General features: G+C 41.0%; 1 protein-coding gene and 1 long non-coding RNA gene across 3 annotated transcripts in view; both read right to left on the bottom strand.

Annotated features, from left to right (window-relative positions):
- The window catches only part of LOC138968381 (uncharacterized), a 49285-nt gene that overhangs the window by 8208 nt on the left and 24904 nt on the right, over nucleotides 1–16173 (bottom strand). The window contains exons 17-19 of the mRNA XM_070340961.1: nucleotides 11800–11896; nucleotides 11443–11565; nucleotides 10820–10966 (exon numbers count right to left, since the gene is read on the bottom strand). Coding sequence (XP_070197062.1) covers nucleotides 10820–10966; nucleotides 11443–11565; nucleotides 11800–11896 — 367 coding nt within the window. The remainder of the gene's footprint in view (nucleotides 1–10819; nucleotides 10967–11442; nucleotides 11566–11799; nucleotides 11897–16173) is intronic.
- Nucleotides 353–7702, bottom strand: LOC138968382 (uncharacterized). 2 transcript variants are annotated; one of them, XR_011456158.1, is made up of 7 exons: nucleotides 7547–7702; nucleotides 6935–7110; nucleotides 6420–6594; nucleotides 5594–5708; nucleotides 4664–4772; nucleotides 2541–2653; nucleotides 353–1143 (listed from the first exon to the last, which is right to left on the bottom strand). It is a non-coding gene; the product is annotated as an uncharacterized lncRNA (long non-coding RNA). The 2 variants fall into 2 exon arrangements; XR_011456159.1 differs by having other exon boundaries at nucleotides 7445–7694.

Raw genomic sequence — 16173 nt, 5'->3', positions numbered from 1 at the left:
CGATGGGGAAAGGGGGGAGATGGGATAGAGCCACTTGTCAATTGTTTCTTGTTCACAAAAGCACTAATCAAAAATTTGCTTCAGGGGCTTGCAACGTAGTACAATATACCTTACTGGGAGAATGCAAGTTTCCAGTACAAAGGACTTAACATGTCTTACATACTGCTTGACTAAAATCTTTACAAAAATTGACTATATTCTATACAAGAAACACTTAACAAGGGTAAAAGGAGAAACAGAATCCGTTAGTCGCCTCTTACGACATGCTGGGGAGCATCGGGTAGATTCTTCCCCCTAACCCGCGGGGGGTTATTGAGTTACAACGATCTTGCTTCAAACACATTCAAAATAATACCATTTCTCTGTTATTATTATTAATTTCTGTGAACTTAAAAGTTTATGAGGGTCAATTTTACATGGGTCACATCTACAGGTCATCCAACTTCAATAGCCTGTAAAGTATCAAAAATCTAGCTTTCAAAACATTTCAGAAAAATAAGAACACATGCTTTCGCAACACATCCTTGATATTTGTCAAAAATGTGGTTTTGAAAAAATGCCAAATGTGGTCATGTTTGAAATTGATCAAACCATAGCAGTATGTTAACTTTGTAAAGTCTATCCCGAAAACCATCCAAGAAAACAACAATGTTCAATTCTGTCTACCCATTGTAAGTCAGCCTAATTATGCTCCCCATCAGTGACATTCTCCTGACCTGGTGAGTCAAAACTCACTAAATGTCCAATGGAGAGTTTTCAGCATGCAACCAGAAAGTATATAGTGTGGTGTTATGTCCCTTTTTTCAAAACAGGGTTATATATGTGGCAATAATCACATGAAATGTTCTCTGTCCTCCACATCTGTTTGATTTGTGATTGGTGTCCAGATTATTTGCTACAGGCATCTGATTAAGTTTATTGTAGCTGCTGTCCGGTTCCCTTTGCCAGTGATATCTGCTTTCCTGTTCTGTAACTTGTATTTATGTTCGCCGATGGCACCCGCTGAATAGTTTTGGTTGTTCTCCAATGGCATCTAGCTAGCTATTGACGTGGTATCAAGGTCCTTCACCATGCAGTCATCTGCTGGAAGTGAACAGGAGGCTCTCTTGCTTATGACACCCACACCAGAGCATGGAATGAAACCTGCAATGACACAGCAGTATGACTATGAGAAAGCATGCAGACTGAAGCAAAGAGGGCCAAACTTTAAGAGAATGATAATGAAACCTAACTTAAAGTGCCGTGGCTTTTAGTGCATATATATCTAACTTTTAAAAGTTGTGTCCGTCTGTGTGTGTATTATGATGACTAAAGGCTCCGAAACAGCTGCACCGACTGAGACGGTGGTGGTGGTGGGGGTTTGAAACGTGCTGGTGCGTGTATGTTTGTGCTTGCGTGTGTGCAGGCATGAATATGAATGTCTTTGTCAGTATGTGTGTGTGTGTGTGTGTGTGTGTGTGTGAATTTATGAATACAATTGAAGGCACAGTAAGCCTCCCGTAAACCATCACAGATACGGTCAGGCTTTTACACACAGACTACAGTACAAACACCCTTTCATTTAAACACTCACCGATTGAGAACATCCTAGGTGCCCTCCATAAAGAGCGAACAATTTTCAAATAATTTATTTTTGCGTGGTTTATCTTACCCCTGAGCCATCGTGAACCAGTGTGATCCAGTTTCCCTTTTTTCACAATGTAGTCGTCAGTTAGTCATTTGAATGCGACTCCATGTGAGCTTATCTACAATAGCACGTTTTTATGCACGAAACAAAGGGCTGTGGTTCACAAAAACTCTAGCGATGGTTTTTGACTGTTGAGAGGAACGGTGATATATGCATAAACCGCCGTCTGCTACGACCCTTGCGTGACCCTGCTTCCGGGCTTTTCTTTTTTCAAACTTTCACAACTTCGAATTGTACTGATCTTGTCTTGATGAAAAAAGAATTCTTTTATGATTAAAGAATGTTTGTGTGACAAGCTGTCAATTTATTATTTAGATTTCAAGTTAGGTCTAGCGCAAAAACGCACCACGGTCCAAAAACATTCTGATAATCATCGATCCACGGCTATCGCCAGTTTACATCGATAGAATGAGACCCGAAGGGAAGTAACTCATTTTTGACCCGAGTTCAATCGGCAAAATTAATTCTTTAAAAATTGCTCGCTCTTTACGTAGGGCACCTAGGATATTCCCGTTTGGTGAGCGTTCAAATGGAAGGGTGTTTGTACTGTGTGTAAAAGCCTGACAGTATCTGTGATGGTTTACGGGAGGCTTACTGTCCGGGCGTGATTTCTGGTATTGAATATTCATAACAGCCGTCCAGCACCAAAACGAGGCGCCATTGTTGTAGAGGACCAAGTCCACGAAAATAAATTCTTTGAACATTTTTCACGCTCGACAGAAAGCAGCCAGGATGTTCCCGTTCGGTGAGCGTTCAAATGGAAGTATGCTTGTACTGTATGTAGACGCTCGGGGAGCTCTGTGATGGTTTACGGGAGGCTTACTGTGCCTTTAATGTATACATCTATACACACCCAAGAAGATAAGGCGCTCAGCAGGTCTGCACTCATGTTGATCCATTATGTCGGAAACAGGCAGGAATTGGATCCTCCACCCGACAGTCACTGAGCTACAGTGCTGCTCTCAGCTATAAGCAAGAGAAAGCAGCTTGAGTGTTTCATCGCATATAATTCCAGTGTTTGCATACTCCATAGCGATTAGCTGAAACTATTTAGCTAAAACATTAAACTATTATCAGTGGAATACCAAAGGGGTGGCATATGTCATCCAAAATATAAGGCAATTTAAAGTGTGATTGACGGGACAGAAGCGTTTCAATGATACAAATAGAGAACACTACATAGCCTACTGTGTGTTACTGGGTTTACACAAGTAAAAGTGAATATTATTTCTTCTTCTGTTTCTTCGTTCATGGGCTTAACACTATTGTGACTAGCACTGCCACGGCGTTAACGTCCTGCCTGCCCAAGCTTGCCACCAAGAAACTTCCCAAAAATCAGTAACTGTAAAGAAATCTGTCTAGCAAGCTTGAATTAAGTCCAATCACCACCAAATTTTGTGTACTAATTCAAAAATGGATGCCCAGTTCAGTCGTGCTATTTATAAGTTTGTCACGCGATTTGTTTTAGCAAAGGGGGGGGTGAAAGGGGGGTGAAAGGGGGATAATTTGTGTTTTTAACGGTTTTTTGTGTGTGTTTTATTTTCCACTGCTTTTTTTAAAAGTTATTTTTTAACAGAAAGTATAATAAATAATGTTATAACCAAACAAGGTGTAAAACCTATGAATTAGCTGAAATATTGTTAACATTGTACACAGAAATAAGGAGACAGTACAAAGAAAAAAACAAGCAAATCACGCATTCACTCACAGCATCCTGACTCAAATGAAACAAAACTGTAACACTCACCAAATGATGTCTAGGTAATCCATATTGAATATAAGTCACATTTTCACAACAAAGTACCAACTGTACACCTATGAACAATTCCAAAAGGATTTGAAGGCTCCAGCCATCCATTGTTATCAGTGCTGCCACGCCCCTATAGCTCCTGCACGATTCCGAGATACATGTTCGTCTAGCAGTATCACCCCCTACCACGTGTAGTTGCCGACTCGTACTAGCAACAACGGGACTGTTTCTTCCTCAATATCACTGCTATTATCGCTTTCTTGAGGCTAAAACGACACGATGTATCATGATCTACAGGATCCTCAAGATCCAACATCCGGAGAATCTCCTCCCGTGACAAGGCTCGCCTTCGATTCATTTTTTTTTGTTCGAAAACACCACGCAAATCTGCACTAATTTGATCAAGCCGGAAGAGAAAACCACGTGTATCAAAGGAAACAACTCAATTTACTGCAAGCTTCAAAAACCGGGATGCAATCACGAGTCGTGTACCTTGTATGTCTAATACTAAAATAGTCACTTCCCGTCCGTGGGCGTTGCAGCGCTATTACTAATATAGTCACCTCCCGTCACGAAAGTGTTAAGACTCCCACGTTCACTCATGTGGATTTTTACGTGTATGGCCGCCATTCAGACAGCATACGCCAATTTCGGGGGAGGCATGCTGGGTATTTTCGTGTTTCTATAACCCACCGAACTCCCACATGGTTTACAGGATCTTTTCCGTGCGCACTTGGTCTTGTGCTTGCGTGTACAATGCGCCCGTCGTGAATATTTCAATATTTGAAAAGCAATAAGTGTAAATCTGGTGCCACACAGCAAGCCATGAAGTATTCTGTTTTCAATTCCTATGTACCGGAGAGATAACCCATGTAGTAACTAAACCATACACGCACATATGGGCATATCATTGAGGTCATGGCAAGCTGGTCTGGCAGGGACCTTATATATTCCACTGCTCATGATTACAAAGTCACAGATGCAAAGTCATTCTCGTAACACGTTTGGGCTTGCCATTTTCTCGCGAGTGTTTTGAGAATGAAGTTTGTCTCGGAGATTTTGCATAAGCAGTGGAAAATGACATCCCTGACAGACATGTTGTTTGAACCAACCTCATTTACATGATAGACACGCCTGTGAAGAGATGGTTCATTTATCACATCATGACACATGGGTGGTATCTCTCAGGTAGGCAAAACAATATATATCTAAATGCACCAATTTACCTCAAGCACTCAGCAGGTCTGCACATATGTTGATCCATTAGGTCAAAAAACCACCAGAACTTGATATGTTGTCCTAAAGTCACAGATACAGTGGAACCCCCCAAGGATCCTGAAAAAATAATTAAAAATGAAGAGCCAACACTTGTACAAATTATCTGTCTTTGTACATGTTATACAAGCACATACACAAATAAATCTGCTTGCACTATGCTGGCTTTAGGCATGTGTAATACAATTATTTTGGGGGAGCTTCTCGATTCAACCGGGAACTTTTGTTGTTGTCAAAAGCAATTTATGCCTCAAACATTCTCCCACTCTAAGACTGAACTATGCATTCAGTATGTGTTGATATCTGACTTAAACTCACAAAAATAACAAAGGCTAGTTTGTAAAAAGACACTGATTTGAAAAGAAAATTTAAATTCAATTACATATTATTATGTACTATATAATCTGTTCTGGGGCTTTTTTCCAGGTCTTTTAAAAAAGGATGTTCACAAACAATAACAAACACATTTTCAATCCAATGAATGTTTGCAGCACTGTCAGCCGGACAGAAATGACAGTATGTTGACAAAGCCGTGATAAAAACATAACCTGCAGTCCTACCTTAGCGCAAAGAAGTATGAATGGTCTCTGTGTACTCTACAATCTCTGACTGTGGCCCTATGTAAAGGTCGAAAAGAGCTGGCTGTGCTTGGCCATTAAGAAAAATTTCAGTTAATTCAGATTTGTACAAGGAGAGCATAAAAGCATACATTCACAGCATGTATGTCTTGTTATTGCTATAGGTCTATATATCTATGCCACAATGACACAGCAAATACGTACATTCATACAGACATATTCATTTACTCATATAATTTAAATTATATAGCACCACAGGAATATGTTAATATCAAAATCTAATATGAAATTTCCTACACACACCCATGAAGTTCAAGCCCTAAGCAGTTCTGCACACATGTTGATCCAGGAGGTCCAAACACACCCTGCACTTGTTGTCCAACAGTCACTGCTCCAGTGAAACCCTCCATTTAGGACCCTGAAAGATATAACAAGTTCCATAAAGTGATACAAAACTCTTTGTTGTTGTCCTTATCTGCTGAAGGAGCACCTCCTGTCGCTTCACAGCATCTGTAACACAAGAGAGGACTGAGTATCCAGCCAGAAATTTCATGACTGTATTTTTATAATGATGATCAACAAAACTTTTTAAGGGCTTTTAAAATGATATGACAAATATAAAGTCAGATGCACTTCACCCATTGTTATACTTAAACATAGAACTATAGGCTTGCTCATACAGTGGAACTCTCCTTGTTAGACCTCAAAATATCTGAGAAAAATAGGCCTTAAAAAGGACCCCTGGGTGTCTTAAAAAGGCCGTTGATTGATGATTCACAAAGGTTATTCACAGAAAATATGAAAAAAGCAAGGTCCTAAAAGGGAGTGTGTCTTTAAGTGTGTGTGTCTGTCTGTGCATCACAATTAAGGGCTAAACAAAAACAAACACACACCCAAGAAAAGCAAAATTTGTTTGAAAATTTGATCAAACTCCAAGACAGTGAATCAAACAAGAAATGTCCATCACTGATTCAGACGCAGTTTATATTTGAATGTATGTGTGTGTGTTGCAAACATTACACAAAAGTGGATCATAAATACCAAATTCAGCTATGCTAGTACAATATAATTGCAAATTACATTAAATTTGAAATGAAATTTTATAATTTGTTGTTAATAATTTACTTACTGGTTAAAGAGTACAACTTTTCACAATTTCAGCACAGAGAATGGAATCCTTGGTGTCTGCTTCCTTTTCTATCTGAATGACTCATTGGTACAGCCATCTGTCATCACCCTGCCGACTGTTTTTTTGACCTGGAGTCCAGAAGCTTCCCCACCAACTCAGGCAGTTTTGTTTTTCACTAAAAGTAAAAGAATAAAGGTCAAATAGATTTGCACAAAGGAATAAAAAGAGGTTTTCTAGTAATCCAAATAAAGCATGCAGAAATAAAAACACAAAAAGTAACATCAAACAGTTTTGCCTCTTGTGCCCCCAAGACACTGGAATAATTACAGGCCACCAGATAGGCCGTCCATCACTGAAAGTGAACAGAAAAACTTGATGTTTAAATATGTGTGTGTGTGTGTCAGTGTGTGTGTGTGTGTGTGTGTGTGTGTGTGTGTGTGTGTGTGTGTGTGTGTGTGTGTGTGTTATACAAGTGGTACGGGTAATTTAAGACAAGAGTTTAAAATGTCACTTACTTGTTGTCCCTGTCAGTGTAAACTTTCAGCACAAAGAAGAATGGAAACATTGGTGTTTTTGTCGGTTCCGTTCCAATTGAATGATTTGGTACAGCCATGCCATCAAGTTGATCAACCAGCTCACTGTTCCTGTTACCAGTTCAACCTCTTTTCCACATTGCCGACAGATTTTTAATCTGAAAAAGTCATGTATACATGTTTTCAAAATGGGAATTTACAAGTAAACAGTTAACGAAATAGTCCGCCTCTGTCACGTACTCCCCACCAACACCACCATGTGGGGCAGCCAGATCCAGATAGAATCAACAAACAAGTAAAACTCAAAGTAAAAACATCAAACTCAAACTCAAAGAGAAAAAAACCAACCTGACGGCCCAATGGTCACTGTAATTGTATCAGATTCAGATTCTCACAATGGTATAAACTTTGCAAATCTCAAAAATATTCGGATACGGGTAGTGACAGTGATAGTGAAAAAGAGTTGTGGGAGTAAAGAATAATTATACGTACTCCTCACTCGATAGTCGATGACTGGCAGTTACAGTTGCAAATCACTCGATAACTCCTGAGCGAATCTGGATACGATTACGTGGAAAACTCTTGAAGGCTTACTTCTCAGTCCAGATCCATCTTCTGCTCTCTGAATTATGGTTACACTCTCTTGGTGGGTTCCTTTCGTGATGTTGTAGCCCGCTTTTTTCCAATCTCCCTGGTGCAAACACTTTCTTCGTTCGTTCGTTGAAAATCAGTTATTAGTGCTGTCCCTTGATTTACTTCGGAGTGGTCTCCTCTTCGATTTTTAAGGGACATAACTCTCGCATGCGAACCCTTTCTTCGTATCGAAAGTAGCCGGCTCAGTTTGTTTTTGTTTTTGTTTGGTCTTGTGTTTGATGACTTTGCTAGTCCAATATTTTATGTATATATATACTCAACCAAAACTTAAATGTTTTTACTAGTTATTTAATTTTATGAGTTACAGTTCCTTTTAGGTACTGCTCTGTTCATTTTAGCATGTGCATAGATATGCAACGCACACAAGTGTGTGTGTGTGTGTGTGTGTGTGTGTGTGTGTGACGGTGTGTGAGTTTACGCAGTATGTGTGTGTATGGGGGATGTGTGTATGGGGGGGGGGTGTGGGGGTATATGTGTGTGTGTGTGTGTGTGTGTGTGTGTGTGTGTGTGTTTCGGTAAGCGAATATCAGTCAGCGGTTTGTGTGTGTGCATGCGTGTGGGCGTGAGTGCGGCATGTGCGTGTGCGTGTGCGTGCGTGTGTGTGTGTGTGTGTGTGTGTGGGTGTGCAGTCTTTTGCTTACGTTTACAATTATTCTCTGTATATGTTCCAAGGCAGGGCCGGACTAGGCAAAGAGGAGAGAGGGGGGGGGGGGGTTGCCAGTGGTGGTCCAGGGGGATGTTCTCCCTGGCGGGGTCAAGGGGCAGAGCCCCTTGTGGGGGTCAGGGGGCAAAGCCCCCTGAAGCTGATGGGTAGGTCATATTCTGAGATAGGAAAATGGTCGCTCCTTGCATGAAACGGCATAAAATAAACAATAATAAAAAATGTTTTAAATAAGTGAGGTACATGTTTAGGCTAGGGGGGGGGGGGTTGCGCAATCCCCATAACACCCCCCCCCCCGGTAGTCCGGCCCTGCAAGGACAGGTTGGAAGTTGAGGCTAAGCCTAAAACCTTTATCCTGACGTAACAAAGTTAATCATGATCTCTCTCTCTCTCTCTCTCTCTCTCTCTCTCTCTCTCTCTCTCTCTCTCTCTCTCTCTCTCTCTCTCTCTCTCTCTCTCTCTCTCTCTCTCTCTCTCTCTCTCTCTCTGTTAAGCATTCGATGTGTACATATTCCATAGCCTTTTTTTTAAATCTCATATTGTGTGTGTGTGTGTGTGTGTGTGTGTGTGTGTGTGTGTGTGTGTGTGTGTGTGTGAATGTCCGTGTATATGATGTGATTAGAATAGGGGTGCCTCTCTGCATGGGTGAAAAAAACACTTGTTTGTAATGCTTGTATGCCACAACGCTCTCTCTGTCTCTCTCTGTCTCTCTCTCTCTCTCTCTCTGTCTCTCTCAAATTATTTAAAATGAAACAATATTGTACACACAGCAAAATTCAGTCAACTTCAGGTCAAACCAAGAACTTTGCACTTGATCCTACATGAAGAATTATTTTGGCAAACGTTAAATTTAACATAAAAAAGGTATTGTTTCAAAATTTCACTGCAGACCATTTTACTAAGCGTTTCGGGCGGGCGGGAAATAGCTCAGTCGGTAGAGGCGCTGTCTTAAAAACCAGTTGTCGCAATCGGCGTGGGTTCGATCCCCACGTTCGGCGAGGGATTTATTTCCTAGAGTCAACATCGTGCAGACTCTCCTCGGTGGCCGCATGCACACGATAAAGAACCCAAGTTCACAGCGAAAGTCTCAGGGCTCGGAAACATGAATACACGCATGCAGGAAACAAAATGTGTGGGTATCGCCGTATACTGTATGGCAGCTCGCTTTCCCCATGGAGAAAGCAGCCCGAATTTCCATGAGGGCAACCTCACAGGACTATATAAAATCTTATCCTTATCGCGTATCCTTATCCTTTAACTTTTAAAGCAATTGTTAAATTCTCTTTTGAAAACTTTTTTGTGAGAAGCGTTTCCAGCTAACGTTAATGAAAAATTAATTTCACATTTGATGCTAACTGTTTACAAAAAAACTAACTATACTTATGTACATCTGACGTTACAAAAGTCCTTTCTCCTAAGTGAATATGTGCGTTCCCACGTGTTTGTGTGTGTGCACGTGCGAGCGTGTGTGTGACTGTGTGTGTGTGTGTGTGTGTGTGTGTATGTGTATGTGTGACGGTGTGTGTGTGGTGGTGGTGTGTGTGTGTGTGTGTGTGTGTGTGTGAGCACAAAGTATTCCTACGTGTATTTTGCAAATGCACAGTTAACAAGTTTGAAAATATCTCATGTCATCTCCAACAAACGGCTTAATTCACACACACGCACGCACAAAACATAATGAATCTTATATGTATGACTACCTTGTAAAAACACACACAACACGTTTACATGCACAACTGGTGATATAAAACACAATTTTAAAAACAATGTTTTTTAATCAAATTTAAACAAAAAAAGTAATACTTAGCTGATAAGTTATATCAATAAAACAATAAAAATAAAAACACAAAATGCATGTATACTATTACTACTATACTGTACCGCAGTACTATGTACTGTAGTACTATAGCACAAAGTACCACAGTGTACCATAGTACAAAGTACTTCGTACCATAGTACTACTGTAGTACAAGGTACATCACAAAAAAGTACCATAGTACAAAGTACTAGGTACTATAGTACTACTGTAGTACATGGTACATTCAATAAAAAGTACCATAGTACAAAGTACTAGGTACTATAGTACTACTGTAGTACATGGTACATTCAATAAAAAGTACCATAGTACAAAGTACAAAGTACTATACTGTACCACAAAGTACTATAGTACATGGTACATTTACTACACAGTACTATAGTACAAAGTACCATGTACTACAGTATGTACTATAGTACATGGTACATTTACTATAGTTTACTATAGTACAGGGTACATTTACTATAGTTTACTATAGTATACTATAGTACATCGTGTGGTACTTTTTCAGCTGGGCATGTACATTAACAATTTTTCTATGTATATCCATTGCAGTTTTTGGGCAAAAGCACAGATATAAGGATAGCAAAGTGCTTTTTATTGTCTTACATGCCAGGGGACATGTGTTCCATGTCGCTCTCATTTACTACTGCCTATCTATAGAAAGATTCTTTTAATACTCGAGGCAAGGACAAGGGCCGAAGTCTACGATTTAGAACTTCCTTGATTCACTGACCTTTTTCTACAGTCATTCCAATTTCCAAATCCTCGTCAAGATCCATAAATCGTGGAAGATCTTCAGTCTTCCAGATGTGGTAACCCATTTCAGGTCCAAATGGATAGCGGTTGTAGCTGCCATTATCCCAGTTCACCCATGTCCAACCTTAAAAGCAGAACTCAAGTTTGAGAAATAAAATTAATTTCACTTTCTGCCACAATCATGGTTTGAATTTGGGAACTAGGACACCACAGTGCTGATAATGATTATGATGAAGATGGCGATGATGATGCATGAAAAGCAATGACAGTACAGTATTTTCGGGACTATTAGGCGCTTTCTTATAAAGGGCGCAACCCCCATTTTTAAGATGAAATTGAGAAAAAACATCACAAAATCAAATGCATAATATGAAGGCTATTATGCATCAAAGCAAGTCACAAAGGAACACAGAGAATAGGACAAAAAGAGAAAGAGAGATTACGAAAGAGACAGACCAACAGACCGATCGACTGACTGACAGACAGAGAAAGAGAGATTACGAAAGAGACAGACCAACAGACCGATCGACTGACTGACAGAGAGAGAAAGAGAGAACCAGAATCAGCCACTTTAATGGGATATTGTCCATCTAAGTTTACCGTCTTTGTCCCTGTGGCTGAAGACAGTGCCTGGTCCTTGACCGTCCTGGTCATTGTAGCGCCACTCCGGTCCCCTCAACACTCGCGTTCCCAGCGGCAGCATCTCACCCGCATCTACTTTCTCTGTTGGAAAGCATAACACCCACCGACGATTACATTTTGGCTGATACAGGAGGAAAGACAGCATGGACACGCACTCACACACACACACACATGCATACACGGACGCACAGAGGCTCAGACACTCGCACACATACCCACACCCACACGCACACTGAAACAAATATGAGAAGATTCAGTTTGCCTGAATACCACATTAGAACTGCGCAATGCGATGCAGTACATTTTAAAGCTCACCTGTGTTTTCAAAAATGTCGTCCATATCACTGAGTCGGTTCCTGTGTTTTTTCGATGGAGTCGTCTGTTCCTTCTGCACTGCACCTACGACAGCTGCCTGCAACAACAGCAGAAAGAAAAGACCACTCGGAAATGAGAACATATCTAATAGCTTGGTACTAAAATAAAACTTAATTCCCCCCCCCCCCCCCCTCCACATCTTATTGAATGAAATCTAATAAAACACCAGCTAGCTCACATGGGAGAAAAGCCACAATGTCCAGCAACTTATACTGTGTTCGCCTGTTGCTGTGATGTCGCTGCTATCTTCCAAGGAAACACTAGAGTCTAGCAACTTATACTGTATTCAGCTGTTGCTGTGATGTTGCTGCTATCTCACAAGGAAACACTAGAGTTTAGCAACTTATACTGTATTCAGCTGTTGCTGTGATGTTGCTGCTATCTCACAAGCAAACACTAGAGTCTAGCAACTTATACTGTATTCACCTGTTGCTGTGATGTTGCTGCTATCTCACAAGGAAACACTAGAGTCTAGCAACTTATACTGTGTTCGCCTGTTGCTGTGATGTTGCTGCTATCTCACAAGGAAACACTAGAGTTTCTGCAATCTTGCTGAGAAAAATTTAAATTTGAAGCCCTCACGGTTAAAGGCTTTAGGGGTTTCATTCTTGGTGCAACGAGGTGGTGGCAATTAAGCCACGATGACCAGCATACACACCTACGATGTTGTCGGGTCAGGGCTTCTTCTTCTTCTTTGTTCATGGGCTTAGACTCCCACGTTCACTCATGTTTTTAGCACGAGTGGATTTTTACATGTATGACCGTTTTTATCCCTGCCACTCAGGCAGCATACGCCGATTTCGAGGGAGGCATGCTGGGTATTTTCGTGTTTCTATAACCCACCGAACTCTAACATGGGTTACAGGATCTTTTCCGTGCGCACTGGGTCTTGTGCTTGCGTGTACACACGAAGGGGGTTAAGTCACTAGCAGGTCTGCACATAAGTTGACCTGGGAGATCGAAAAAATCTCCACTCTTAACCCACCAGGCGGCAGCAACCGGGATTCGAACTCACGACCTCCCGATTAGGAGGCCGACATCTTACCACCATGCCACTGCGGCCGTCATGGGTCAGGGCTAAACATGATGCTCGCTACAACATCACAGGTAGCAACGACTGCCTGCCACTTGCTGACGCAAACTAGTTAGAACACAGCGAGGTGGCTGCGACCTTGCAGTAATCTCTCTGCGACTTTTCTTTTCTGCCACTGCACCATCTTATCATGTTTATGCGTAAATGCAGGGCCATTCAAAAATCTCCATACAGCATTACAGGTATTATAGATATATAGCTTCCAGCTATATTATGCTACGTGCATGACATCCTTTAACCTGCACACATATTCCTACTTCAGTCCATCCAATCCCTATCTGAACATCTCTCTGTGGAGCCGGGTTGTCCTGTTTTAAATTCCCCCTGTGTTCTCTGAACCAAGCTTAACCCTGAATGTTTTATCCTATAACAACCGTTGTCCCCTGTGTGTTATCTGAACAATGCTTAACCCTGAATGTTTTATCCTATAACGACCGTTGCCCCCTGTGTGTTATCTGAACAATGCTTAACCCTGAATGTTTTATCCTATAACGACCGTTGCCCCCTGTGTGTTATCTGAACAATGCTTAACCCTGAATGTTTTATCCTATAACGACCGTTGCCCCCTGTGTGTTATCTAAACCAAGCTTAACCCTGAATGTTTTATCCTATAACAACCGTTGTCCCCTGTGTGTTCTCTGAACCATGCTTAACCCTGAATGTTTTATCCTATAACGACCGTTGCCCCCTGTCTATTATCTAAACCATGCTTAACCCAGAATGTCTTATCCAATAACAACCGTTGCCCCCTGTCTATTATCTAAACCATGCTTATCCCTGAATGTCTTATCCAATAACAACCGTTGCCCCCTGTCTATTATCTAAACCATGCTTATCCCTGAATGTCTTATCCAATAACAACCGTTGTCCCTTGTCTATTATTTAAACCATGCTTATCCCTTAATCTTATCCAATAACAACCAATGCCCCCTGTCTATTATCTCAACCATGCTTATCCCTGAATGTCTTATCCAATAACAACCGTTGTCCCTTGTCTATTATTTAAACCATGCTTATCCCTTAATCTTATCCAATAACAACCGGTGTCCCATGTCTATTATCTAAACCATGCTTATCCCTGAATGTCTTATCCAATAACAACCGTTGTCCCTTGTCTATTATCTAAACCATGCTTATCCCTGAATGTCTTATCCAATAACAACCGTTGTCCCTTGTCTATTATTTAAACCATGCTTAACCCTGAATGTCTTATCCAATAACAACCGTTGTCCCATGTCTATTATCTAAACCATGCTTAACCCTGAATGTCTTATCCAATAACAACCGCTGCCCCCTGTCTATTATCTAAACCATGCTTATACCTGAATGTCTTATCCAATAACCGTTGTCCCTTGTCTATTATTTAAACCATGCTTAACCCTGAATGTCTTATCCAATAACAACTGTTGTCCCATGTCTATTATCTAAACCATGCTTTAACCCTGAATGTCTTATCCAATAACAACCGTTGTCCCCTGTCTATTATTTAAACCATGCTTAACCCTGAATGTCTTATCCAATAACAACCATTGTCCCTTGTCTATTATTTAAACCATGCTTAACCCTGAATGTCTTATCCAATAACGACTGTTGTCCCATGTCTATTATCTAAACCATGCTTAACCCTGAATGTCTTATCCAATAACGACTGTTGTCCCATGTCTATTATCTAAACCATGCTTAACCCTGAATGTCTTATCCTATAACGACCGTTGTCCCATGTCTATTATCTAAACCATGCTTATCCCTGAATGTCTTATCCTATAACGACCGTTGTCCCTTGTCTATTATCTAAACCATACTTATCCCTGAATGTCTTATCCAATAACAACCGTTGTCCCCTGTCTATTATCTAAATCATGCTTATCCCTGAATGTCTTATCCAATAACAACCGTTGTCCCCTGTCTATTATTAAGTAGTGAAGAAGAAGAAGGGGTGCTCAGGCCAGGAAGCATTCACATAGAGATGCCAAGTCAGGGGTTGCAGTAACGTGACTTTTATTTTAACGATACCAGAAGTCAGTCTACAACACTTGTGCACACAACGATCAAAAAGTGGATCTCACAACAACACACGTCCACTCTCTCTCGCGTCTTTCAGATTTCTCTCTGTTCTCTCTCACACCCTAGCATGTACATACATAATCAAACTTTAGCTAGAGTCACAAACATCCAATCAAAATCCTAGTAACTATTAGCAACACAACATTTTACGATAATAAGCCATTCCATTGGTTAAAGACAAGAAGAAGGAGGGGGGGGGGGGGGGGGGTGTTAAGGGATTACGACCTTCCAACCGCAGCTAACACGCTTCTCCGTATCAAATACATATAGGTTACACACTCCGAGTCCTGAATATCTTGCATATTTTCACGAGGGTCGATTTTCAGGTATTACCGAGCCTTTGGCGAGGTAATACCTGAAAATCGACCCGAGGGAAAATATGCAAGATATTCTGGACGAGGTGTGTAAGCTATTTATCCCATTACTCCGACGTTTTCATTAAAAACACTGACTTTTTCCACCAAAACCTGCCCGTGCCTCTTTTCAGCTTGCCAAAAGCCTCCGCAGTCGAAATTCATGTCAATGAATTCATGCGCAAAGCTAGTTCCCATTTGTCAGCATAATGGACGGCGTCATTCGACTTGTATGTGGACATTCAGTCATTCATATTCCAAAATTTTAATAATAAATTTTCATTTAATTAATATACTTACCCAACTCACATATAGCAATTAACTCTAGTTCAGTGCTGGTTACGCTGTACGCGTTCCCCTTGGTAACAAGGGAGACCACCCTAAAAAAGAGTGATCCATCCCATAATATCAGACCGATGTCCGGTCCAACATCCGTATGCGTGCGCATACGCCGCCATTTGTATCATTCGAACGAAGCCCAACTCACTACTTTTTTAGAACCCAATACCACCACAGCGGGGAGGCGGGAGGGTTTAAACGATGTGAGTTGGGTAAGTATATTAATTAAATGAAAATTTATTATTAAAATTTTGGATTAAATTACATATTATTACCCAACTCACATATAGCAGATTGCTACTATAGGTGGTGGGTACTTACCAAAACTAGGCACGCAGGACCTGTCCCGCCGCTACCATGGCAGGCAGCGCGGAGCTTCCATCCTGTCTGACAGAAGCGACGTCTCTGAGGTAAAAGTTGACGAAAACGTCCTCAGAGCGCCAATACGCAGCTTCCAGTACCTCG

The sequence above is a fragment of the Littorina saxatilis genome, linkage group LG6 (assembly GCF_037325665.1).
Source record: "Littorina saxatilis isolate snail1 linkage group LG6, US_GU_Lsax_2.0, whole genome shotgun sequence".
NCBI lineage: Eukaryota > Metazoa > Mollusca > Gastropoda > Littorinimorpha > Littorinidae > Littorina > Littorina saxatilis.
This window is presented reverse-complemented; position numbering and strand designations above follow the sequence as displayed.